Genomic DNA, 27722 nt, shown 5'->3' on the forward strand with positions numbered 1-27722 from the left:
ATCAGCTTAGAGAAGTCTTTTCTCAAATCCTAACAAGTGATCCATGCCTAAAGACCAGCGGGGGCGAGATCCAGATGAGTGGCAAGGCGGTGCCAGAAGGGAAGCTGAGGGGATGCTGCTGGGGTCATGGCTTTGTGTGCGGGCTTGTGTGTGTGTTTGTGTTTACAACTTCCAAAAAAAGTTTCATTTCTAGAAGTTTTGTTTTTATGCATGTGGGAGAAAGGGTTTCTCTAAATAATATATGTGAGTTTGTGAGGATCAGTCAAGGGACAGAGGTGAGAAGGGGCACATATTGTGGTGCTATTTTACTAATAAGGTAAAGCTGTATAGGAGACTATGGGACAAGCAATGGATTTGGTGGAAGAGTTATATCCTGTTGGTGATGGGAGAGTTGAAGCTCTTATGCAGATTTATCAATGACTCTGTGGGAGCCAGTCTATGTGTCAAAAATATTATCTCCAGCTGCCTGACCCACAGCATGAGACAATTTAAACTCATGACATCTGACATTGTTGTCCTTCGTGTGATTCCTGAAACACACGTCCACATGGTTGCTAATAAAATGAGAAGCTACTTGTTGCATAACACGTGGTGAGCTGATACTTATTTGTCACAATGCTTTTACAGAGCAAAGCTCCATTCAATGACTTATTAGTTAAATATGGTGACTTCTTAAAACTTTCTGGGACAAACAGTGCATGCTTCAAAGACAAATGAGAACATGTAACACTTGACCCCAAAACTATACTTTAAATAAAAATAAGGCTTTATTTGTCTTTGTTTTAATTTCACTGTGCCCGGCCAAATACCTGTTCCTGGTACAAACGCTCACATGCCAGTTTTATTTTTTGACTCCATGCACATAGAAACCTCTCAGTTTTGCAGCTGAGCTGGCAGTTGGCCAGGATACATTGTTCAACCTCATGATATTGCCGTAGTGCTGTCATCAGCTGGGTTGTAGTGCTTAACTGCACTCACAGCTGGTGCCAACACCAAGCTTACTAATGTTTCACTGGGACAAGTGTATTACTGAATCGGCCTAATCTCTGTGTGATAAATGCTATGACAGTAATGCAAACAGATGGAAACCCGAACCTGGAAACCATCCGAGTTAAGCAGACCGCGGAGCACATTTGAACTTGTGCTAACACAGCTAGCCTTCTTAGAGGCTGCTCTGTTTATTTAAAATGTCAGACGTGTTGATTTTGTTATTCAGCTCGGGGCATTGCTGCACAGGTCAGAGAACCTGGAGGGATAAAAGGAAATCAAAAGGGCTTTTTTTTTTTCTCACTAAAGCAAGCAAATAAACTGATAGAAAGAGTGGGTGATGATAGTACACTTGTGACTGTGGACATATAATATACTGGTGCAAACTCAAATAACTGAAGGTATTAATGGATCACTCTCAGTCAGAGTCACAGGGGAGCTGGAGCCAAACAGCCACTGTAATGGGGTCCACTTCAGACTGGTCACCAGTCAATCAAAGGACCTGATTGGTGGGCAAATGAACAAATGCATTAGCTGATGGTAGAAGGATGGGGACATCTGCAGTGGATGAACAGATGGAATGCAGTGAGAAATGAAAGTACCGTATTATCTGGCGTATAAGTCGCTCCGGAGTATAAGTCACATCAGTCAAAAAAGCACAACGAAGAGGAAAAAAAACATATATAAGTCGCTTTGGCATATAAGTCATTTATTTTGAGTCACCGCTGACCCGTTGCGTTTATTATGCATTTATTTAATGGTCAAAACAGCTTAATTTTGCCTGGGCAACGCAATGTCATCCATCCATCGCGGAAGGAGCTGCTGCACCAGCTGAGTGAAGCGAGCACGCACGGGAGGACTCGCTGTTGCAGTGCTTGAAAATTTTAAGCGTCAGTCAAAAATTGCATTATGAATATGGAAAAAAAAGTATATGTCGCTTCAGTGTAAAAGTTGCAGGACTGACAAAGCTATACAAAATACAGTGACCTATACGCTGAAAAATACGGTAAAAGAAGTGGAAATGTGTTGAACAGTTGTCTCACCTTGCTGCGGTCAAGAGTAGGTCAAGTAACAATGATGTTAAGTGCACGGAGAAGATCAGCCGTTTGATGCAGAGTGGGTGAAAATGAGAGCAGAGGGATGGAATGGAATCATGCTAAACAAGAAGGGAGTTAGCTGGATAAATCTTGAGTGAGGTAAAATAAAACTTTAGCACCATTGCATTTGAAAGGGCTCGCATGTCGATACAGGAAAGAGCAGCGTGTTGGTCAGATCTGATGACGGTGACAGGCGAAGGGGAGAGAAATGACAGAGGAGGGTACCATGGGGTCTCTGAGGTGGGCTGATCGCGTGACTAGAAGGAAAGTGCATTGCTGAGTGGCTAATGCTCTCAAGACGAATATTAAGATGTGCTGCTCGACTCACGCAGTCACTGCCCCTCTTTCCCCTGTTCTCTTTTACTTTTCTCCATTCTGCTCTCTCTCTCTCGCTCCCTCGTCTCCACTAATGATCCTCGCATACTGCCACACTGCAGGGCTGAGTGATGCCCACTGACAGCCGCGCTCAGGCGGAAACACTGCTCCCCATCCCCCCCATTCCAGGAAGCTGTGACATACGCAGAACATATAGAGGTGTTGCACCACCTCACATACGTGTCCCAGCTCATGCAACGCCACTGACAGATGTGTATTTATGTGTGTGTGACCAATTCTGTCTGTAATGACAGAACCCCCTCTGCGGTGCTCCCATGCACTTATTGTTTGCCTCCATCCAGGCGCGTCTGCCTTCAGGTTTATGCGATGCAAAGTTGTGAGGCATCAAAGAAATCACCAGGTACAACATGGTGGTTAATGATGCTACCAGCAACTTTTTTTGGCCTGTGAGCTTGATGGCAATGCAATGGCAAAGCAGACATCGTGAAAATGGTTAGAAACCCAAAGGTTAACAGGGTTCGAAATTACTCTCCAGATGCTGAATGGTTTGCTTTGAAATAAAAAGCCAAGCTACTTAAAATGTTCATTTTTTTCCCCCACTGTAAATAGCACTTCACAGTTGCATATTGGTATGTGGAAGTCATGTAAAATGCACTTATTTCATACTTTAAACGATCAAAATACGCAGGTGGTAATTGATGCTTGAACTACTGTTGCTAACAAACAGGAACCTTGGATTTTTCCTGAACTCAGCTTCTTGAAATCTGAATGAAGCAAAAATAAATACAAGATTGCCACATTTACAGAACTGTATGTGTGTTCGATAACAAAGCTGCATTTGAGGGATTTAGCAAATGTATATACTTTAAGCGTCGATCGTTTAAAAAAAAGAAAAATCAAATTAACTCCATCATGCGCCTGAGTTAAACCAAATTAAACTTAAAGAGGCAAGATGTGAAACCATAATTAGATTGTTTTGTTATCAGAGGTAGTGTCCTGAGAGTACAACATAGCTTCTATTCATGAAGACACTATAAACAATTTTGATACTTAAAGGTGATTATGAGCAATTTACTAGCCCAGTTTATTAATTCAGGACTCTACTTAAGTATAGATAAGAAGCACCTTTGTGATGAAACATAATGAAATAGCTTTTTTAAGTGATTTGGACCAAGTAACATAGGCTGTAAATGCTCACATTATTTTCCGCTGGTTTCATTTTCTATATTTCTGGCTTTGTACATTTTACAATCTTTTTTTAATATATGCAAATAATGAGTATTCACTTCAAACTGTACCCATCAATAAACCCCTGAGGAATTTATTTCCATCTCTGTACTTGTCTGTATGAGGCTCCTTAAATATTTTCCTTCTAATCCTGGCTGATGTCCTGATCCAGACTACCACGAAAAGGTTTGGAATTAGGTCACAGCATCTCACTCGTCTAATTAGATGCAGTGAGAGTGTCCATGTTGTTGCATGTGTGTGTGTGTGGGTCTGTATGTGTGTCTACACTCTGGGCGCTCTTAATCCGTAGGTGGCGTTTATGGTAATGATGGGAAGAAGTGTTAACCTGCGTTTCTGTTACCGTTTGCATGCTTTCAAGACGTTTCTGACATCTCTAGTTCTTGAATGAATTGATGAAAGCGGAGGGATACAGGAACAGAAAGCATCTGCAGGGTGAAGAGAAGAGTCATGCCCGGCCATAAAAGTTGCATACAAAGTATTAACATTCATTGTACAACAAGCTCCAACTGAGAGGGCGTTTTGGCCTGTATGTGTTCTGTTTTGTGAAATTCTGTTAAGGTTCAGTTCATTTGTAAGACGCGACTAAAATTCCTTTGCAGAAATGAAAATTGGTTTGAATGAAACAGCTTTCCACCTTGTGCACATGCTTTCCTCCTTTTGAACTGTTCCCAGCAAACTTATGGCCACTTGTGTTTGTTTCGCCTGTAAATTTCCAATTTTCTATTTTTGCACATCCCCACATAACAAGTAGGTGTTTATAAGAAAATGTCTACATAAGTTAGAAATTTATTCCTATAAAAGCATTATTCATCAACTCCGTGGGGTGTATAAGCTCAGGGAAATGGGGTAAATGATCAGTACACGCTTGGAGGAGGGAGGAAAAGACTGAATCGTACTAAATTGTGTGTGTGCAGGCATGCAAGCATCTACAAGAGTGTGTGTGTGAGAGGAAGCAAAAGGAAGAAAGAGTAGCGGAGGGCTAGCCTTAATTAAGTTTTCAGGAGCCTCTTAAAAGGTCATGGCATGCCTGCGTAGCCCCTCACCACCACAACCACAAGGCCCTGCCAAAATCTCACCCCCGTCTTTGCTCCCTTCCTCGTCTCCCTCCCTCACCACCCCGTTGCGATCTATCCAGTCATCAGCCCCCCATCTGTGCACATTAGCCATTCATGAACACACTCATTAGGGTGGGAGTTTGAAGCGATTGTGTTCTCTAGTCTGCGGCTGGAGCTCGGCGATTAATATTTCAGCGTCTCCTGCCGAGGAGCTGAAGCAAGTTTGGCCCTCTTAGGCTAGAATGAAAGTCGTCCCCCCCCACTTTTTTTTATACACACACACACACCCACACACACAAACCAAACCTTCCTACCCCCCTTTTTCCTCTCAGACAGTCTCACAACTTACAGTACGTTAAGCTCCCATTTTACCCTTTATTGCGTACACTCTTTGGGTCTGGGTACACATTCTACACACACGTACTCCCCCCCCCCCCCCCCCCCCCCACACACACACACACACATTAGATCCTAACTCAAACTGACTTAATTGGGTGCTTTTTGTTTCAGGAAATAGAGTGAGGGAGGGGGTGGGAGTGGTAAATTCTGTTTCTTCTTGCCCCTCCTGCCCCCATCTTTCTCATTCCTCTCAGCTGGAGAGGAATGTCCTCTTTTAACCATCCTTCATTTTTTATTTTTTTTATTTTTTTGTCCTCATGAGCTCGCACTCAGTTGGCCAAGCTTGGGTCAGGGGGGTAGTGGTTGTGCGGGTGGGTGGCATTCTTCAATGTACACACAAACTGAGTTCGTTCTAACAAAATCAATACACTTTCTTGTTTGTTGTTCGGTATCATAGCACTTAAAATTTGAGAATTTGAGGCAGCCTGAGTATCATAGGTTATCAGATTGTCAATATTTGAAGCTCTTCTTCTGCATACAGAAATCACTCTGATGCTGCTTGAGAGCTCTTTTTGAACTTTGATTTAACTAACATCCTGTTTCTGTAACCATGTCCACATGATGATTATTGAACTCCAATTATTTTTAACATCAGCTGTCGATATTTTAATAAACAGGAAATTCAAATATATACTACAATTTTGTCTCAGTTATAATATATCATTTGTTTCTGTCAATCCTTGTGCACTTTATTTAACCTTTTAAAACCCAAGAACACAATTAATTTAATATTTTTTTCGCACGTTATTAAGAGATATTTAAAAAAAGTTTTTGTTGCTGTTGAAGAATGAAAGCCTGTGAGGAATAATCTCAGAATACGACCTATTTAAACTTGTGACACTCAGAATCAAGGTCTATTTTTTTAAATCTACCTTACTTGGTACCAAAATCAATGCAGAGACAAGTCTTTCAGTGTGAATCTACAACTTTGCAACAATTCATGTTTAGCCACTTAAATCAGACCACTGTCAATTTTTTTTATTTAAACAAGTAATTCTGTTTTTTTTTTCTCCAAACATCAGAATCAGAATAAGCTTTATTATCGTTGTACTGAGAGATTAAACATTACCTAAACCCAGAGATGTGCTTTAATCTAACCAAGTAGTGATGGGATTTCCAACAGAACTTGTTACCCTTGGATGAGAGCAGGTAAAGGTTTTCATATTTAAAAAAAATCTTTAAATTTTAAGGAAGTATTTGAGAAGTTTTCTGAAATCTTCACTACTAAACTATCTTATTTAAACCTTATATCTGCTGCAGTGGTGTGAACATGAATCAAATAAATTCAGTTCACATAGCACCAATTAGTAAAAGTCATTTTAGGGCCAGTCCAAATTACAAATTAAGATACAGTTAATAACATTTATATTACAATACGAAATGTTCACATCCATCCATCCATTATCTTTTACCCGCTTCTTCCATTTTTGGTCGCCGGTGCCCATGTCCAGCAATCACTGTGTGAGGGGCGGGGTACACCCTGGATAAGTCGCAAGTCCATCACAGGGCCACATGAAGACAAACGAGAAAAACAATCATTCACTCTCTCACGCACACCTAGGGACAATTTAGAGTTACCAATCAGCCTAACATGCATGTTTTTGGTCTGTGAGAGGAAACCGGAGTACCTGGAGAAAACCCACGCATGCACAGAGAGAACATGCAAACTCCACAGAAAGGCCCCCGGACTGGGATTGGAACCAGGGACCTGCTCGCTGAGAGGCAGCAGCGCTACCATTTGTGCCACCGTGCTGCCATGTTCACATACAGTACAATATAAAATGACAATTAGTAGAATTGATTTATCTAAGGAGGCAGCACGGTGGCACAACTTGTAGAGCTGCCACCTCTCAGCGAGTAAGTTACCCTGGTTCAAATCCCAGTGCAGGGGCCTTTCTGGGTGGAGTTTGCATATTCTCTCCATGCATGCGTGAGTTTTCTCCGGATACTCCAGTTTCCTCCCACAGACCAAAAACATGCACGTTAGGCTGATTGGTAACTCTAAATTGTTCCTAGGTGTGAGTGAGAGAGTGAATGGTTGTTTGTCTTGTTTGTTTCTGTGTCCCTGTGATGGACTTGCAGACTGTCCAGGGTGTACCCCGCCTTTTGCACAGTGAAGGCTGGACATAGGCACCAGTGACCCCCGCTACTCAGAAAGGAAGAAGCGGCTAAAAGATAATGGATGAATTTATCTAAGGAAAGCAGCATATTGCATGAAATCTTAACTTTGTTGCAGTTTCCCTTTCTGATCAGCACATTGGTGACAGTGGAAAGGAACCCCTTTGTTTTAATAGGAAGAAACTTCTAGTAGAACCAGGCTCAGAAAGGGCCATCTGCCTCCATTGGCTGGGGTTTCAGAGGACATGAAAGAGATGCAGACAGACCCAGATGAAATGTTCACATATACCTTCATTTGGAAGATGAAAACAAACACAAGTTAATGAATGACATAATTGCATGTATGAATGTGGAGAATAGAGAGAGGAAAGACCACAGCAGAGTCAGGAACTGTAGTCAGTTGGTCCTTATAGCAGCAACTAAGGGATAGCTTAGGAAACCTAAGCCAACCCTAACTCTAGGATTTATCAAAAAAGAAAGCCTAGTCCTAAAAAAATCAACTGGGTGTCAGCCTCAAAGATATAATCTGGAAACTGACTTCAAAAGAGAGGTGCCTGATAACTTAAAGCTCTATCAGTAAAACAGAACAATAAGACATTTAATACAAGATGGAGCTTGAGCATTATAAGCTTAGAATATTTTACATTATATTCTGAATTTTACTGAGAGCCAATTAAAAAAGCTAGACATAGTCACAGTCAGTTAAAATGTGCATATATATTATATTTATATACTTTTAAAATGGGGTGTAATCGCTCAATACAAACCTTGAAGACTAACCCCATTCATTTGACTTTATTGTGTTGGACATGGAGTTTCCCAAGAACAGAACTGAGAAGCACTGCCGTGCATGATGTACGTTTATGTGAGTGCACAACACTTTTCTGTGGTGTAAAGGAATGGGATTGTCACAGAAGGTCAACGCTCATTTAGAGGGGAACACATTTACACAGGGAATTGTCTCCATGTCGCTTTTAACTACCAACACCAGTGTGATTGAGATTCCTACGACTCCTCTTCTCCAAGCAGGCCCCTGTGTTCAATACCCTCTTTTTGTGCCTCACCCACCTCTGCCCTCTCAACCTCTCCCATGTGCAGACAAACTATGCTTTTCATTCCAACCATGCCGCCCCTCATCCATTCTTCTTCTCCATATAGGTGTATGAATAAGTGGGGGTGCATCGTCTGTGTGTGGATAAGTGGAAGTCTGCAAGCTGAAATGTAGCATGTGGGCAGGCATTCATGGGGATTGGTAGATGCAGTGGATGCTGATGGCTAATGAAGTTCCCCTGCACCTCACAGCCCTATTAAACTGCTGCCCCCTACCTCTACCCACTTCACCCCCTACCTCTTGCCATTTTTTTCTCCCTAAGGGAGAGAGTTGGCAGGGAGAGGGAGCTGGCTGCTATGGCAACAACAAGGAATCCTCCCTCTCCCACAGGTCTCCTTAGCAACTGGTAGCTTGGCATTGCAGTAATGAGCGTGCCCAGTGTGCCAGGCTTTGTGTCATGTTTGTCTTTACTTGTGTGTAAGAAGGGATAGATTTCTACGCAGGTGTGTGATTGTGTTTGAGCATGAATATAAAACTGTTGAGTATAGTTTACCATATTCTGTGAGGGTTAAAAAGTGTAGTAGCATATATATATATATATATAAGATGGATTTGGGCATATAATCCAAATATTTTATGACTGAGGTATGAGAAAACATTGCTATCAATTTGCCTTGACAATCACAAGTGTCTTTTGTCCAAGTGTTTGTATGTGTTCGATTTGCACATGTGCCCCTGTGATCCCTGTTTGTGCATTGTTTTTCTTCTCCATAATTGTGGTCATTCTTCTCTACAGTGTGAAATTGAAGCAATTAAAGGGAAAATCTGATGAATTTTGCATGCCATGTGCATGGCTGCCTATGAGTTTCCTGCTCTGCTGAAATTAAATTAAACTCTGAGAATGATTTTTATTAAAGTGTGATCTGAGGTGTGCACTGACCTTTAGAATGTAGGAAATGAGATTCTTATTGTTATGAATGAGATTATGTGGAGCCCGAGTGTGAAAAACTGTCTGCATTGATTCTATTGTTGGCTGACAGTTTCTTTGTATATAGCAGAGGGAGGTTTTTGTATAATCAAATCCACACTGTGGCTGTTGGCTATTAAATGAACTGATACAAAAATATTGACAGACATGCTCTCATAAATGCAGATTGACTTGCACAAACTTGCGCGCACACACACATTTTGCGGATCTTGTAAAAAGAGCTGTAAAAGCCTTTCCAGAAACGTGTTGGTCTTTAACAAAAGCATGGCGAACCCAGTGGAAAATGTTAGTTGGTTCCCTAGTTGAGGTGTGAAGTGTGAGCAGGCGGCCGGCCCCACAGGTGGCCCAGCCCAAACACCTGTTGTGTGAATCCTCTGTGGGAGGGTGTGAGGTCTGCCTACCTCACAGGTCCCAGTGGAAAAACCACACCCATGCTGTACTGTGACATGCGATTATTCATGTGCTCACACCAACTCTAAGGCTCCCCCATTCTGTGTGTGGGTGTCAGACGTGATGCCCAGATTGTGTCCCCTTTGCGCCCACCGGAAACTCTCGGCTGTCTTTGGCATCAGTAGAGCGGATTTTCCGATCCCCTATCAGGGTCTCAGATGCTCTTCTAATCTGTCAGCATCTATTTTTATCCCCAAAAGCTGTGGCAGCTCTTCTTTATCCCACACTCTGCCACCCCAATGCCAACCCTTCCCTCAGCGCCAAGGTGGGTACAGCTGATGAGTCGCCAGCTATTGGCTGTAATTAGTGCACAGTCAGGCAGGAATCCCCCACTAACTCCATTACACCCCTCTCCACAGCCACTTCCTGATCTTAGGCTACCAGACACGCTACCACACACTTGCTTTCCATTTTAAGCCTTTTTATAAATGGCACTCCTGCAGTGTTGTGGAATAATAGGGTCGGATTCAGAGCACCTTTCACAGTGCTTGAATTGCTCTACTGTGGAAACTCAGTTTATTCGAGTACAGTTGTGCCAAAGAAATGCACATTTAAACTGTACCTGTTCAGATTTGCTGCTGAATGTACTGTAAGTAAAGTTTGGTCTGAGATACACCAATTTGTGAGTCTCAGAAATAACATTAAACCTCTTTTCCATTAATCCTGTAAAATATAATTTCTATTACTTTCTTTGTTTTCTGTAGAGTCCATTTGGTCAACAACAACAAAAAACTGTCTTCCTGTCAGTCCTCAGCAATTCGTCAGTAATGCACTGAGATGTATGCAATTCTTAATCTCAGGTTTGTTTCTTTCCCAACAAGGGCTTTAATGTGCTTTGCATGCCAATGCAATCGTGACCACTGCTGTGGAGGCGATGATGGCATGTGGCAGAGAAGTAACTGTTTCTCACCTCCTAATAAAAGAGACTCCTTTTTAATCTTTTCAATTTGATTGCATTCCAAAACAGGCCTGTCTGCCCATCTGTCTCTCTTAAAGAAGCCTCCTAAAGGGATTTTAATCATCTGGCTCTGGGCTTCTCAGGCAAATAACTACATATCTCTCTTTCTCTTTCACACATACACATGCAGAAACAATTTCCAATTTTTTTTGTACTCACTGTCAAAGTTTTACTTGTCTTTTCTCTTTGATATACTATATTGTCAGAGCCTCATCGCGCCATGTCTGTGCCGCCATTAGGCCCTTCAGTTGCACTTCAAGTCCCCCCTCTGACGCATAAAATTCTCCCAGCTCTGTCCCTTTTAATCCGCATGGCTCTAAATTCTTTATTTCCCTTCAAAGGGACAACCCAAGCCGTAACATCAATCACGGAAAGCGAATATTTAGCTGGCGCTAATTTCCACCAATAGCCTGGAGACAGGCTTAGCTGACAAAACTCATTCCTGTGCTGAACAAAACTGCTTGTGTTGAAATCTCCCCTCCCCCTGATCCCTCCTGCCTTCTGCACAGGCAAAAACAGCATCACAATAAACACAGTTAGTGCTTCTGTTACTCCCCGTTGATTTGGGCTTGTCAAATGAATGTGCACCATGGAGGGATACCCTTTGACAATACATAATGGATCCATTCTGCATGAAATGGTTTGGTAATACCAGTCGAGTGTGGCAAACGGCTTTACCCGGTGCCACTACAAGAACAGCTGCTGTGTTCTTAGCTGGGCAAGCGCACCACACTGCTTCACCCTTGAGGTTGTTTGAATCGGGTGAGTGATTTCTTTTTGCCGGTTCCCAGACTCCATTCACAATCCTTAGTTTCTCACTAAGTTCTGTTTGAATGAGTGCACATTTGCCACAAGTTGGGTCTTATAAACTATTTGACCTGTTTTCTTGCTCCTCTGAGTGTGAGTGGGAAAACCCAGAGTGGAGACTGAAGGAGGCCTTAGAAAGGGGGATGGGCAAGTTAGGGGCATTTTGAGGGCACTCCTTTGTATAGTTTGGAGAGGCCCCTTATGGTATCTCTTATTCCCACCCCTTATGCACAACACCGTCTACCACAGCTGAATCTGTGCCAGTCAGTCAGGTTATTTCAGATGAATAACTGGGCACTATAACAAATTCTATCCTTTGCAATCACTATCTACTCCCAATATTGATGCCTTACTCACAATGGTATGGTGACAAAAGAGTGTGTTTGGCATCAAGCCAAAGTGGTCAATAGGGCACAATCACTTAACACACAAGGCTGTGGCAGTTAGACGTTTTTTTGAGAACAGTTAAGACATACCGTAGTTTATTGAGCATCCACACTGGCTTCATGATACAGGTGGATTGTGTAGTTCAATCAGACACTGATGTGTGTTAAGCTCTAGCATTGATAGTCATTAAACTGCATCGATTGTCTGCTCTAAAATGCCTTTACAGTGCCTGAGTGAAACTGAGTTTGCATGTTTAAGAAAGAAAGAGAACAGTAGTGTTGCTGGTTGGCATTGTTAGATTTTCAAGACGCCTATCAATGAATCTTAAAACCATTATTAAGGATGAATACCAGAAATCTGTGCTTCAACAAATACAGAGATGTAATCTGATACAGTGGATTATTGTGTTTTTTTTTTCTCTCCTTGGTACACAGTTCCTTTTTTAGGGCACAAAAAACCCTTGTGCTTCCTTCCACCTGTGAGTTTTGACAAAAGTGTCAACAAGTCAGATCTGATTTTAAAGGGCCTAAGCTTTTAATCTGAGGACAAAAAATCCCATTGGTGTTTAATAAATTACTAAATCAGCTATCAGGATTCTAAAGCCTTATTGTGAGCCTATTCCAACGTGATTCCATTACATGCTAGGAAACCTTGTTCACCTTAATTGGCTTTGATTGTTCTGTAAGCTATAACCCTTTACCGCTTTTGCTTTATCTCCAAATTATCTTAGTTGTGATTGAGGACTGATGAGAGTGGATGTCCGTGATAAAAAAAAATGTCATAGAACTACTTATGACTCCATCTGTTCTGTTCAGTATTAAGGGACCAGGCAGTGTGTCTTTCTGGAAAAGCTTAGCCACTGGTTCATTCATTATTTAGAACCCTCTTCACAAGCCCATTGTATTAAAGGGGTATGATTTGAATAGGAAGTAGCTTCCTGGGCCCAAGTGTGTGATGTGTGTGTTCCTCTGTCATTGTATGTTTCTGTGGGCTTCATTCGTCTGCCTCAGCAAGCCAGGGGGCTGAAAAAAATTTCCATTTTATGAATATTTAATACATAATAAAGTTTTCAATTTTATTCTGTTCAAGCTGTAGGGGTAAAAATGTTGCAAAGCCAACCCTCAAGGACAGAACTCAGAATAAAGGTGGTTGGTTTGATGGAGGCGTCAAAAATATGGTTAACATCAGCTCACTGCTTTGTCATCTCCTATAATACACTCACAAACATTAGTACCACTTTACTTCTACATCCTATAAGGGTTTTATTTTGTCCCTTTTCTCCACTTTACACACTCTCCTTATGCTGCATTACTATAGGATCATAACATATCCAGCCTGCCCGCTGCGCCTATGTTGACCTGCCATAGCTCTGTGTGAGACACCCAGCTGGGAGTGCCTCTGAATCAACTTGGGATTAGCCCAGGATTGTCTGGGATTACTCGGGGATGGAGGGGGATTAGCAGTGACTGCCTGTTTCGGGGGTGTGAGGGCCATGGGCTGGCAAAATTGCCCCTGACTCAGGGAACAGGAGGTAAACAGAACCACACCTACAGTCAAACCACCTGCAATCTGAGCTATGCTTAAATTCTAAAACTTACACTCACAAACAGAAGGTCTGGGAAAATGCATGTGTTGGAATCTCTATATCAGATAGCCAGTAGTCAGTTATGATGATGGTGTTGATGCCATGGCTGGGCACCATCTGAAAATCTCTCAAATCTCTCTAGCAGGTGGATTCATCAGATAAAGAGGGTTTGGGTTGACAAATCCCTTCAAGTTCAATGAGGCTGCTCTTCTCTTATAGGGGGATAAATTGAGATTTGAATCCGACAGGTCACACAGAGTGGAAGGGCAAAGTAGTTCATTTCTCTGAATGTTGTCCCATTTACAACCACCTTTTGTCAAATGGCTTGAAAGCTTACAGATGTTTTGATTTTGGTACACACACCACTTGATGGGGCACGATTTGGAGTAGTATGATAGGTGGAAGATACAAAGATCGAGACAGGGAGTTGGCGCGGCACGTAGTGAAGCCGTCAGAAGCATGGAACGGGCATCCCCTGTGGACATGCACTGCCAAGATGAAAGGCTGCTTAGTGTTGGAGCAGCAGCATCAAACAACCGCCTCCTCTTGCATCCTTTTCCCCATCCCCCACTCTCCCTCCATTTCTTTCTCTGACTCTCTTGACTCTCACCACAATATGATATAGTTCTGCTGCTTCACGTTTACCCGGTTGCCATGGTTACCCAATGCTGAAGGTGTCACAGCAAGATAACCCAAGGAGGCATTCACAGATCACCTGAATTCAGCTTGCTTCCCATTTATGTGTTTTCCTCACAGCAATTTGATTTATTTGTTTCCCTGTTGTGCAATTCTCTGAGAATACAAATAATCTGCAGTATAATAGAGATGGTGGAAGAATGAGAACCTCTCAATCTGTAATAATCTATTGTGCTAGTATATTCTCAAACATGAAAGGTTTTTGATTTGATATTTTCCTGGTTAATAGTCAAAAAGACTCATGCACAATGAACAGCAGAATTGCAACACCACCACCAACCTTGGAAATATAAATGATAAGAAAAAAAATCCAACTTGATTCTATAAATCACTGAGCCATTGACTGTACTTGCAGACGTAGAGGATAATGGGAAAGTAATTGGTGGTACACTATAATTGAAGGGAAAGAGATTGAACGCAGAGGTGGAAAATGACTTACGTTCAAAGAACTGTGTAAAATAAGAAAAAGGAAAATTTAGACAAGTTGAAATATGTAGCACTCAGTGACAAAAGAGAAAGCAAGGCTGTGATAAAGACTGAACACGAGAGGGGGAGAGAGATAGGCACTGAAAGTTGATGTCAGAGGGTTGGATACATCCATTAGCCTTGCTTGCTCCTGGCTCAATCTTGCAATACACTCCTCTCTCCAATTCAAGCTATGAGCAAGAGAGACAGGCCTGGCACTAAGCCAGACTGGCACCAACTTCAAACATAGAGTACGCTCAAATTCAGCAGCTTACATCAGCCCTGCTAAAGGAAAAAGTAGAGGAGGACAGATGGATTGATGGAAATGAAAGTGAGAGGATTGATGTGCAGAAGGAAGATCTCTGAAGACTGAGTCTCAGGTTGTTTCAGGTTGGATGAGGCTGACAGGGTCTTGCTTCATGTCAGATGTGGCTGTCCCTGAAAATGATTACTGTTTTGAGTAAGCTTTAAATATTTGACCGGTTGCACTGGCAGCTGACTATCTACAGTACTTAATTTTTTAAATGCCTAATAGTAAACATGAAAGCAGTCTGATAATTTGGTAGAATTTTCTTGGACATTGAATGTTTAAACTTATTGTTTAGTGATAACTGCAACTTTGTTTAGCTTACTTACATTGATGATTTTCTTGGTTGATACATTATTTTCCCAGGAATTTAATTTAAATCCAATGTAAATTGCAGAACTTTGTATTTATCTAAGAAACTTTGTTTGTGTAATAATATTTTGTTCACTTGCTGTTTTCTTTATTTTCATTTCTCAACAGAATTCCATTCGGCACAACCTTTCTCTTCACACACGGTTTATTCGGGTGCAGAATGAGGGGACAGGGAAGAGTTCTTGGTGGATGCTGAATCCAGATGGTGGAAAGATGGGCAAGGCCCCTCGGCGACGGGCAGTCTCCATGGACAACAGCACTAAATACCTGAAAAGTAAAGGCAGGATCAGAGGCAAGAGGGTGGGCCGTCCTGGGATTGGAGCAGGATCTGCTGTAGTGGGCCTCCAAAGCTCCCCAAACCATAGTAGCCCATCACAGAAAGCTCTCCCAGGATCTGGAGGTTCATCAGGAACAGATGGAGAGTTTGATGCTTGGACAGATCTTCATTCCAGGGCTAGTTCATCAGCCTCCACATTGAGTGGGCGCCTGTCTCCTATTCTTGCTGAGGGGGAGCCAGAGGAGCCAGAGGAGGGTGGCTTGTCCTGTTCCACCTCCCCTCATCTTTACCCATCACCAACCAGTGCCCGCTCTCCATCCATGGGGGCAGGAAATCATTGTCCTCCCCTTGAGCAGCTGCCTCAGCTGGCTAACCTAACAGGCGCCATAAGTTTGGATGAGCATATGGTGGAAGATGGTTATCATCTTCATCGTCAACAGCAGCAGCACACAGCTGTGAGCAGACATAAGCACCAAACTGCTGTGTATCACTATAGTTCTGGAATGAAGGGACAGGGCTCCTATGGTGCAAGTGTCTACAATGTAACAGGCTTGGGCATGCTACGTCACCATTCACCAATGCAGACTATACAGGAGAATAAGCCAGCCAATTTCTCTGGAACCACACGGGCGTACTCCAGCACAAATGCTCTTCAGAGTTTACTAACTAGTGGTTCTGCTTGTCAACAATACTGTTCCAAAGACATGATTATGGGACAGGAGAGGGAAGGTCATCCCATGATTGGTCAAGCACGTAATGGAGTAGGATCCAACCATCTCAACCACCAACCTGTCCACCACAATGGACGTCATAGCCATACCAGAACTCACAATCATACTTCTAGTCATAATCATACCAACGTAACCAACCACAACTCACCTCACAGCCTTGCTCACAATGGTCACAGCCTCAGCAGGAGCCATACCCACACACCACCAAGAGCTGCATCTCTGACCCCACGTGGCAACGGCAATCAGTTACAAACTTACAATCACAAAGCTCCCTACTTGTATAGCCCCCCATCCCATGCCCACCTCCCTGCTTCTACTACCCTTCCCCCAAATCCTGCAGGTATGCTTGACATGCCCCAGGACTCATGCCATGTGGCTTCTACCCCACATCCTCGTCACAATCATTATCCAAACTCACAAAATCAGGGCATGACTAATGGACTGTACCACCATGGCCAGGGGATGAGTAATACTAGTGTTGGTAGTAACTACCATGGCTATCACCAGCCTCACCTTCATGAGAGACTACCAGCCGATCTTGACATTGACATGTTTCATGGTAGCTTGGACTGTGATGTGGAGTCTATCCTCCTCAATGACATTATGGACTCTGGGGAGGAGATGGACTTTAACTTTGATTGCTCCCTTGCCCAGGGTGTGGGCATTGGCATGGGTATGGGAATGGGTGTGACTATGGGCATGGGGATGGGAATGAGTGGGCTAGCTGGTCCACAACAAACCCACAGCAACCAGAGCTGGGTACCTGGATAAACAAAAAAGCAAACAAGAAACAGTTCTCCCTACTTTCAAACAGGACAACCCTACTCATGAAGCACTGTGCGCAACTGTGACATTCCTGACTTTCAACAAAGCCTATAGGACCAACACCCCCCATGTCTCTTTGTTGTCCTGACAGTTATTCTGTCACCCCTCCTCTTTTGATCCCCTTCTTACTGAGAGATCTAGTTCATGTCAGATTAATTTTTTTCTTGTATCAGCTGTACTGTGATGACAATCTCTCAGCTGTGCTTGCCCGGCATCGCTTCTCATCTACCCTGAGAACTGAACTCAGAATGCACTTTATCGCAAGTGGGTCACATCTCACGGTGCAATGCCTTCACAGAGCAGATCAGGCAGAACTTGGCAGCTTGGCATGTTTTATAAGGTGGCTGCTACATTTGATTTGAAAAAATAAGGAAAACCTCATATAAAAATGTCAGAATTGGAACTGAAAACATTTGTTTTCAATGGTGTATTTTCACCTATTAGTTGCTGGATAAGTCCCATTCAGGGTTATCTTCAACTAATTTTTTTTTTACCAAATTTAAAATAAAAATGGGCACAAATAGTTGACACCCGGTACATTGTGTCTGCTTAGTTAAATTAGCCTCTATTGTACCTATTAACATTAAATAAATAATTGCCTTGCTTCTTTAAACATTCCAGCAGACATGCTATTTACATCTGCCTGTGTGTAGTCTTTGGTACTTTGACTTTTCTTTTTAATGTAACATTTTGTAAATGCCCATTTGCCATTGCTCAAAGTATATTGCTACCTTGTAATTAAACTAATACTATCATTAGTGGCTAGCATGCAATTTGATGAATTAAATTGTCATATCACCTTGTTTCACCTGGACCACTTGTACCGGTCTGTCTCTCCATCTCACTGTCTGCTGGTGGAGACAAAATGACCATTCCTCACACCAAGCCATTAATGCTGCTTGATTGAAATTCAGCATCTTGCTTTTAATCTGCAAAGTGTTGTTGCAGCATTGTGTCATTATTGAGACATTTAACGTGTTGTCCTTTCGTTTTGGCCCCTGCTGTCCGGACCATTGCTTGTCTCCGCAATGTAATGCAACAAAAGCACTGAGACAAAACAGCGATTACTTCAAGTCACTCTGCCTGCCGTCCTGCTCTGAGAATGGCCAATGTCACTGTCCACTTGCCAGCTCAAAAAGGGTAATAGTAAAGCAAAAGATGGAGACAAAGAAAATATACCTGTTGTTGCAGTGAGATCAGTCAGCTTCAGTTTTCAAGCTCTTTGGACATGTGTGTACGAAAATTAGTAGTGTATTCATATCGTAAATCATCTGCATTATCTGTGTTATGTTTCCATGTTTTCAATACTTATCCCTTGAGCTTCAAGTATTCAAACAGTGCAAAGGGAAAGATATATACGTAGGAAGAAAACAAACAGCCAGTCTGAGTGGTATGAGTGTACATCAACCAGGGTGGTAATGCAACACAGTCATCTACATCTAGTATGTGTCTTTATTCTGTTGTCTTGTAGTTGTTGTATTGTTTAAACACAAAGGGCCAACAAGGACTGGACTGAGTACTGATTGAATCCATAGGTGAAACAATGTTGGTTTAGTGCAGTATGACCTTCCTGAGCTCCAACGACTTTGCATCCCCTCCCATATGTGCTCTGCTCAGTTGTTTCTGCGTTTGTGAGAGGGGAATGTGCAGCTTATTTTTCACTGGCCTTGAGAGAGATGTATAAAGAGGACAACCTTATTCTCTACTTTCCTCAAGGAGACGTTCCACTCTCTGGTCACCACACAAAGAAAAACGTGTATGTGGGGAGGTTGAGGGTATACTGGGGGTTATTTTTACAGCCAAAGGTCAAGCACGGCACAGACTATCAGACCCATTATTGAGGTAAATGTGTTTATTTCAGGCCCTTTAGCTGCGCTGGTTCCAGTTAGTCTTTGTGGAAATGTGTTGAATTTTATAGGTATCCAGGCCTCACAAAGCAGTTATGTTATAGTCTATGCTACAGACGTTTAGCAATCCCTGCTACTGGAAAGAAAGCTATATATGATGTCTAATTTTCTTATATTTATTTATTAAAGAGATTGGTCTTTGTCATTCCTAAATGTGATAGTTGTTTGAGTCAAATCTTGTTCCTTCTCTATTTCTCTCTCTTTTTCTCTCTCTCTCTATCTTTAAAAGTCAATTCTCTCCCTTTGCCCGGTTTACTGACTTTTATTTTGTATAAAATCTATATATTAAAAAATGTACAATAGTTTTTAAAAATCTCAAAACATTATCCGTTTTGTTGTCAATTTCTTTTTTAAGAGAATGTATCTGATCATCCGTTGACTGTTAAATAAATGAAATTTAAAGAAAAAGAAGATGTTGTTGCATTTGTATGAGGCAGACCATGTTGGATTTCATTCTTTCGCAGAAAACACAACAAGGTGACAAATTTATTTTATGATTTTAATCTTCAGTTAGGTTTTCAGAGTTTATTTGTGCTTGTCACAAGTTATTTTGTTATATAAGCTTATATAGAATAACTGGCATTAATGAACACAAGTAAGATGCTTGTTAATTAATTTATTTGTTTTACATTTTGTTTTACTTTTAATACACAACTCTCACATGAGGGTGACAAACAGTGCTGGTCATTTTTGATTGGGCAACATGTCACTGTGTGGGAGGCTGAAGGAGTGGTAGTAAAAAATAAAAAAAAATGAAAGAGAAAAACAATATTGTCTGTATATCGGGAAGCATTCCTGGCACAAAAGCAGCCATGAGAATAAATGTTTTAGCGCACGAGAGATACTTCCTGACAAAAAATGCAAAACAAGGATGCTTTCACAGATCCAAACAGAGTTGCCTGAAATAAAATAGGTTTGCGTGTGTCACAAGGCTTGTTTTGGGCCGTGAATCAGTATAGGTTGGCCACAGCTGTCCGGGTCCCATTGGAGGCGTTTTCACAGGAGGAGCGTGCAGCGCTACAGCGCCATACTGCCAGGCCCCAGGGGAGCCCCCGCCTTTAAACACACACAGGCACACACAGACATAGACAGACACCAAATGTTTACGCACACACATTTGACAATACCATAGTTTCACACATTCACACAAAGAAGCACACAGCTCAGTTACAAAACCACGTACACCCTCAAACAGATATTTCTCACTTAGATGTACACTTTTAATTGACTCTATTTGGCAAATCTTCTCTGTAGGGGAAAAAGTGAGAAGTAGAGAGAAAGAGAACAACAAAGGTGTTGAACAAAGTCGCCAAGCAGCATATATTTATTGCTAAGGATGTCCAAAAAAAAAAAAAAAGCACACAATTAAATAATGGTTTGCATAGTTAGGAGGTGTGATGTCCTCAAGCACGGTACACTGGCTTTATAAGATGTTTTATAATTCCACATTTAGACCAATCTGAGTGTAACTGTGACTGAGAGCCTGGCGTAAAGCCAAAGTCTCACTCTTCTTTGTCTCCTGAGAAACAAAGATTTCAGGGCAGGCAGGAAGGCAGCTCAGTCCAGGTGCGGTGCCTCGGGGACGTTCTGCTCTTCTGTTCCTCATTATCAGAGAGGCAGAGAGAATCTGAGTTACACTGCCATTATTCATCCACTCAAGCATCTGGGAGCAGGTCCTTCCTTGGCTGGTGTGGTGATACTGCTGCAGAGACCGCCCTTGGAGCTGTAAGGGCTGGCTGGGGACACTGTTAACTGCTAACAGACAGACCCACCCAGGCGAGACTCCAGGGTGCACGTGTCCTTGGGAGCTTCGGAGGATTCAGCACTTCTCTCTTTCCAGCTAAGCTCAAAAGTCGAGAACGGTTACATCCCCAAATTAAAGAAATCATAAATTATTATCCCTACCCAAAGGAAATTTAAAATGCAATTTTCTAGAAGTGCAAAGGTTACATGGGTGAGGTGAGCATGAATACAGTGAATTAAGACAATTCAGACAGGATCGTTTTACTGAACAGCAGGGTTATCTTGAGGATTCCAAAGACTTTCCGCCAGACTGACTCCATATGGGAAAAGATTTCAGACGGAACAATATCACCAGGAAGAGAGATGGTGTGTGTATGTGTGGTTGTGGGTGTGTGGGGGAGACATGTTGAATGTTAAAGTCAAGCCAACAGGTTTCAGCAGCATGCTCCTCTGCACCAAACAAGAAGGTATATACAACTGAAAACTTGAAATTGGCATAGTGGGTTTTGTACTTGTTTGATGATTTGGTTTAACTTTACTTGCATGGCACAAATCATTTAACATGTGGAACTCAAAAAGCTAAATCAGTGTCAAATTATTTATGCAGCACTAAAACAGAAGTTGTGTTGAGTAAAATTAAGTACACCCGAGTTAGTCAGAAGGTGGGGTGGCTGTGGCTGAGTGGTTAGAGCAGTCGTCCTCTAATGCGAGAGTTGGGGGTTCGAATCCACCAGCAGTCACATGCTGAAGTGTCCCTGGGCAAGACACTGAACCCCTCATAGCCTCTGATGTGTGCCCCATCAGTGTATGTGATCTAAAAGCACTGATTAGTCTCATTAGAATGATTTGTTCAATTAGCTTTGTAGAGAACTAGTAGAGTGCTGTATGAATGGGTAAATGAGGACACAGATTGTAGTGTAAAGCGCTTTGAGTATCTTGAAATAAGATAGAAAGGCACATTATAAGTGCAGTCCATTTACCATTTATATAAAAAAAGAAGCTTTTATAAGCGATGAAGAGGTAAACTTTTCTGCAAAAGACCCAGTCACCTTCATATATTATGAGAATAAAATCAAATATCTAATAGAAGCTGCACAATTGTAGCAAAAAATGCACATATTTTTAATGTGCATTTTCTTCATATCAAACCTGATATCTTAACATTTACAGTGGTACACTGTATTTGTTTGCTTGTTTGTTAAATATGTATATATTGTTAAATTTGTAAATATGTATCCTTATGTATACTTCCATTAGGTAATGTTAACTAGCATGGGATAAATTGTCATTGTTATGCTGATGATACACAGTTATTTGTCCATGAAACCCAATGAATCCAACTAGTTACTTAGACAGCAAGCATGTCTTAAAGACATAAAAACCTGGATGACCCTAATTTTTCTGCTTTTGAACACAGACAAGACTGAGGTTTTAGTTTTTGGACCTGAGCATTTTAGGAATAAAATTTTCAGTATTTTGCCCTCGGATGGCATTAATCTGTCCTCCAGCTCTAATGTTAAAAAGCTTGCTGTTATTTTTGATCAGGACATGTCTTTTATCCCCCACATTAAAAACGTTACTAGAACTGCCTTCTTCCACCTGCGTAATATCACTAAAATTAGAAGCATCTTATGTAAAAATGATGCAGAAAAACTGGTTCGTGCATTTGTCACATTTAGACTGGACTATTGCAACGGTTTATTATCTGGGTGTCCAGATACTTCTTTAAAACGTCTTCAGTTGATCCAAAATACTGCTGCCAGAGTCTTAACTGGAGTTTGTAGAAGAGATCATATCTCTCCAGTTTTATCTTCTCTCCATTGGCTCCCTGTCAAGTCCAGAATTGAATTCAAAATCTTACTTCTAACCTACAAAGCTCTCAACAACCTAGCTCCATCTTATATTACAGATCTTATTGTTCCATATTTTCCTAAAAGAGCACTTCACTCTCAGACTGCAGGTTTACTTGTGGTTCCTAGAATTTACAAAAACAGAATGGGAGGCAGAGCTTTCAGTCATCAGACTCCTCTCCTGTGGATTCAACTTCCATTTTCTGTCCTTGAGGCTGACACATTGTCCAGTTTTAAAACTAGGCTTAATACAGTCAGACAAAGGCAAAAGTAGCGAAAACAAACAAACAAACAAAAAAACAGCTAGATTGTAAGGTGGTGTAGAAAACCAAAAACAGGAACATGTCTGCATTGGTTTTTGCCAGGAACTTAACAGATGTTTAAAGCCACTTAGAGGGGTCATGGTTGAGCGCTTCAGATCTTTTTGCATCATGAGTTTTTCCTTTCCACAGTCGCCTTCATGCTTGCTCAAGATGAGAGTTCTGTTTAAGAAAATTAATTTAAGGTTTAAAGAAAATTCAAAGCCGTCTGCTCCTCAGATAAATAGCGTTAAATTATTATTTTTATAAATGAATGCGTCTGTTCAGTGCCCTGAGACGACTTCTGTTGTGACTTGGTGCTATATAAATAAACCGAATTGAATTAAATATATAAGTGATAAACTGAAATGAGGTGGCACGATAGCTTAGTTGGTAGAGCTGTTGCCTCTCTGTGAGAAGACTGCCTGTACAAATCCCGGCCCGGGGCCTTTCTGGGTGGAGTTTGCATGTTCTCTCTGTGCCTGCGTGGATTTTCTCTAGGTATTCTTGTTTCCTCACACAGACCAAAAACATGCATGTTAGACTGATTGGTAACTCTAAATTGTCACTAGGTGTGAGTGAGAGAGTGAATTGTTTGTCTCATTTGTCTCCGTGTGTCCCTGTGATGGACTGGAGACCTGTCCAGGGAGTACCCCTCCTCTCGCACAGAGACTGCTGTATATGGGCACCAGTGACCCCCGTGACCTGAAAAGGAAGAAGCAGGTAAAATGTAATGGATGAATGATCTGAAATGAACAAGAAATGAAAGCAAAGGAGGAGAGTCATTAGATTTTGTGGTACAACGCAAAACGTTGGCAGAGGACTGCAAATACAGCTGAACACTTTCAATTGGCTCGTAGCTGTAAACAATATTATTAAAAAAATCATCTTGATATTGTTTCCACTCTCAAAGGAAGTAACTGGATCAAGAATATTGTCCCAAAAGGATTTAAAGAATAAATGTAAAAAAAAAACAAAAATAAATTAGAGTTTGAGCTCAGGCAGAGGGACAGTGTTAGAGGAGGTTGTCAAAAAGGCCTCAGAGGACCGAGTGTTAAAACAGGGTTAAAGCTTTGGGACTGAGCAGCACCTGGGCAGATATGATATAATTGAGGTGATGGATACACTGAAGCCTTGCTTTCAACACAACAATGACAACCCTTTGTGTGCTGAACCACATAAATAAAAAAGCTTTGAGGAAAACATTAGAATTATTGATGGATACACTATAAATTCAGTAACATAATTCCAACCTCTCAGACAAAGATAAAAAAAATGCACACATTTTAAGTAAACATTAATGCTGCAATTATTTGTTATAACTTTGCAAATTAAAAAATAATGTGGACATTTTAGTTCTTTCAGTAGTGATGCTTGATGTTTTTCTGACTGTATCCCTTGATAAATCAATGCTGAAGAGTCCTTCAGTGTCACTTTTCAACATTTGATTGTACTGAAAGGGTGACTGTCTGTGCTGCCATTCATCAGACGGTATTAAAGGTCCCATGTGTGAGACGTAGTGGCATCTAGCAGAACTAATTGCAAATTTCCACCAACAATATTTACCCCCAAACCACATTGGCCTCATAAAATTTCAAAAGCTGGTTCTACAGACCTATATGCTCTACGCTTCCGTCAAAGCAGCGGAGCTAAATGTTGAAACGGTGTGAACAAACATTTAAAACCTAAATTTACACACGTTGTTTTGGAGCCTAAAACTAACTATGTCACTCAAACCTAACCAAGATGATGTATTGCTGAAAGTTATTCAAACAGGTAAACGCGAACATGAACAATTTTTTTAAGAAACACACATCACCTGTCTTGAATGTCAAAGTTTAAACAAAATCTCATGGACTCTTTTAGCACTCCAGGTATGTGTTAGGGATAAGTCTCAGCTACTACCACACCACAATTTAGCTCATAATCTGTATAAATGACAGAGTTAGGGACATTTTAATGTTTGCTAAGGAAATTGATTTGGAGTAACCGCCTTGAATTATGGTGAGTCCAAAATAAACTAGTAGATGTGCAACATTTTCCTTCTGAGGGTTTCATTAAAATCTGTTCAGTGGTTCAATAAATATTTTGCCAACAGACAGACAGACCAACAAACACACACATTGTCCACCTTTTATGGCAGCGAGTTCAAGAGTGAATAAAAAATCTTGAGTGGATCATCCATCCATTCATCTATCCATCCATCCATCCATCCATCCATCAAGCCATGTGAATCTCAACCAAAAAAAGGTATGATTCTGTGACATAATCATTAGGAATGTCTGTCATCAGAAACGCATGTATGTCTTAAAAATGTTTTTTTTCTTCTCATTTTAAAAATGGTTTAGTAATTTTTCATAAAAATGAACAAATATTGCTCTTCTAAGATTGTACTTGGCATAACATTTTTGTTGGAGGCACCTCGCTGCATAAATTGTCAGAATGCACATTTTAAAAATTTCAGCAATTTTTTTTTTTAAATAACCGTTTTCAAATTTACAACCAAGCTTAGATTTAATATGGTTTATTTGAAATTAACCCAACATTTCTTAGAGTTTTTAAAACAAACATCTTTTCAAGGGAGTGGTTCCTAGGGAGTGGTGGTGGGCCTGTGACTGGAAGATTGCTGGTTCAACTCCAGATACTGACAACATCAAAATGTGGGTGGGATAGGTGAAGCACCCACACCTGCCTCCACCTTCATTTGCCCCGTTCTGGGCCCTTGAGCAAGACCCTTAACCCCCACCATCTGCTCCCCCTGGACGCCCTAGATAGCAGCTCTCTGCTCCACACAGAGTGGGTAGCCCACTGGTCTGTGTTTGCGTCAGGAAGGGCATCCGGCATGAAAAAATAATTGCCAAGTCTTCGTGTGACTTAGTTCGCTGTGGCAGCCCCTGATGAAGGGAGCAGCCGAAAGAAGAAGAAAAAAAAAAATACAGTTCAAGCAATGTAAATTATTAAAGCTGATTAAATACCAAAAAGATCAATATTTGACTTCATGATCAATCAGCATTTCAGAGCTAACATTTTTTCTTTAGAATAAAGGTAAAATACAACCCAAACCACACTCATTTGATAAATTGTTCCTGTGATGTCCTAATGTTCTGTAACCTGAGCTTTAATTTCCTCTTCGCGAAGCCAACAGACCACTTTCTAATGCAGACATATTAACTGCAAGAATTACTGATGGCTAGTTCTCAGAATCTGTTTGAAGCACAAATACTTCTCCTGTAAGTGGAAAATGACCATGATTTCATAATTTTAAAAGTCCTGCTGCAAAAAAATATTTTTGATTACAGTTATCTTGATTATTTCCAGCCTTCCAGTGAAAGTAAAAGGGCAATAGTGATTTGGTTTGTCTGTAGCATTAGTAAAAATATCTCATGAATCAGAAGAGAACTAAGAAATTAATCATTGGAAGCACATTTGCAACTAACAATTTTTTTAAAAGTAAAATCTATTTAATATGGCCACCCCATAATGACATTTGCAATCACATAAAGGAAAATAATTTAGTTAGTTTTACAGATTCTTCTTCTTCTTCTTTTGGCTTTTCCCTCTTCAGGGGTTGCCACAGCGAGTCATTCTCCTCCATCTCACTCGGTTCTCTGCATCGTCCTCACTCCAACTACCTCCATGTCCTCTCTAACTGCATCCATATATCTTCTCTTTGTCTTTTTCTTGGCAGCTGCATTTCTAACATCTTTCTACCAATATACCCACTGTCCCTCCTCTGGACATGTCCAAACCATCTCAGTCTGGCCTCTCTAACTTTAACTCCCAGTTGTTCAACCTGTGCTGTACCTCTGATGATCTCTTTCCTAATCTTATCCATTCTTGTCACTCCTAAGGAGAACATCAGCATCTTCATTTCTGCCGCTTCTAGTTCTGTCTCCTGTCTTTTTTTCCATGTCTCTGTCTCCAGACCATACAACATAGCTGGTCCCACCACTGTCTTGTAAACTTTTCCTTTGACATTTGCTCATTTGCTGACACCTTTTGTTGCAAATCACTCCCAAAACTTTTTTCCATTCACTCCATCCTGCCTGGATTCTCTTTTTCACTTCTTTACCACACTACCCATTTCCCTGGACAGTGGACCCCAAGTACTTGAAGTCCTGCACCTTTGTGACCTCTGCTCATTGTAGCCTCACTGTTCCACCGGCCTCTCTCTCAGTCACACACATGTACTCTGTCTTACTATGACTGACTTGCATTCCTCTTCTTTCAAGTGCACACCTCCACCTCTCCTAGTTCTCTTCCAACTACTCCCTGTTCTCACCACAGATCACATAATCTGCAAACATCATAGTCCATGAAGATTCCTGCCTGACTTCGTCTGTTAGTTGGTCCATTACCAGAGCAAACAAGAGGGGGCTCAGAGTAGATCCCTGATGCATCCCACCTCCACTTTGAAGCTATCTGTCACTCCTACAGCACATCTCACCATTGTCCTGCTGTCCTCATACATGTCCTGTACCAGTCTAAAACATTTCTCTGCCACTCCAGCTTTCCTCATACTAAACCACACCTCCTCTCTCGGCGTCCTGCCAAACGCTTTTTCTAAATCCACAAAGATCCTCTCTGTACTTCTTCATCAGCATCCTCAAAGCAAACCAGTCCGTTTTTCAATTATTAAGCTAAAATTTGATGTGGTGGTAACTGACAGTTATTCACAACATATACTTCAAGTGCTAACTGATTGAGTGACCTCTGTTTTTGTAACTTTGCCACCAACTATCAAAGTGAAGTGTGTCTGTCTGTTAGCAAAATTTCTCATAGAA

At 41.4% G+C, this 27722-nt stretch overlaps 1 protein-coding gene across 1 annotated transcript in view; it reads left to right on the forward strand.

Annotated features, from left to right (window-relative positions):
- LOC119409946 (forkhead box protein O6) overlaps positions 1-17157 on the forward strand; it is a 29077-nt gene extending 11920 nt beyond the window's left edge. The window contains exon 2 of the mRNA XM_037676851.1: positions 15415-17157. Within this exon, the coding sequence (XP_037532779.1) occupies positions 15415-17085 (1671 nt within the window). The 3' untranslated portion in view covers positions 17086-17157. The remainder of the gene's footprint in view (positions 1-15414) is intronic.
- The last annotated feature ends 10565 nt before the right edge of the window (positions 17158-27722 follow it).

This window comes from Nematolebias whitei, chromosome 5, assembly GCF_014905685.2.
Source record: "Nematolebias whitei isolate Nwh7 chromosome 5, NemWhi1, whole genome shotgun sequence".
NCBI lineage: Eukaryota > Metazoa > Chordata > Actinopteri > Cyprinodontiformes > Rivulidae > Nematolebias > Nematolebias whitei.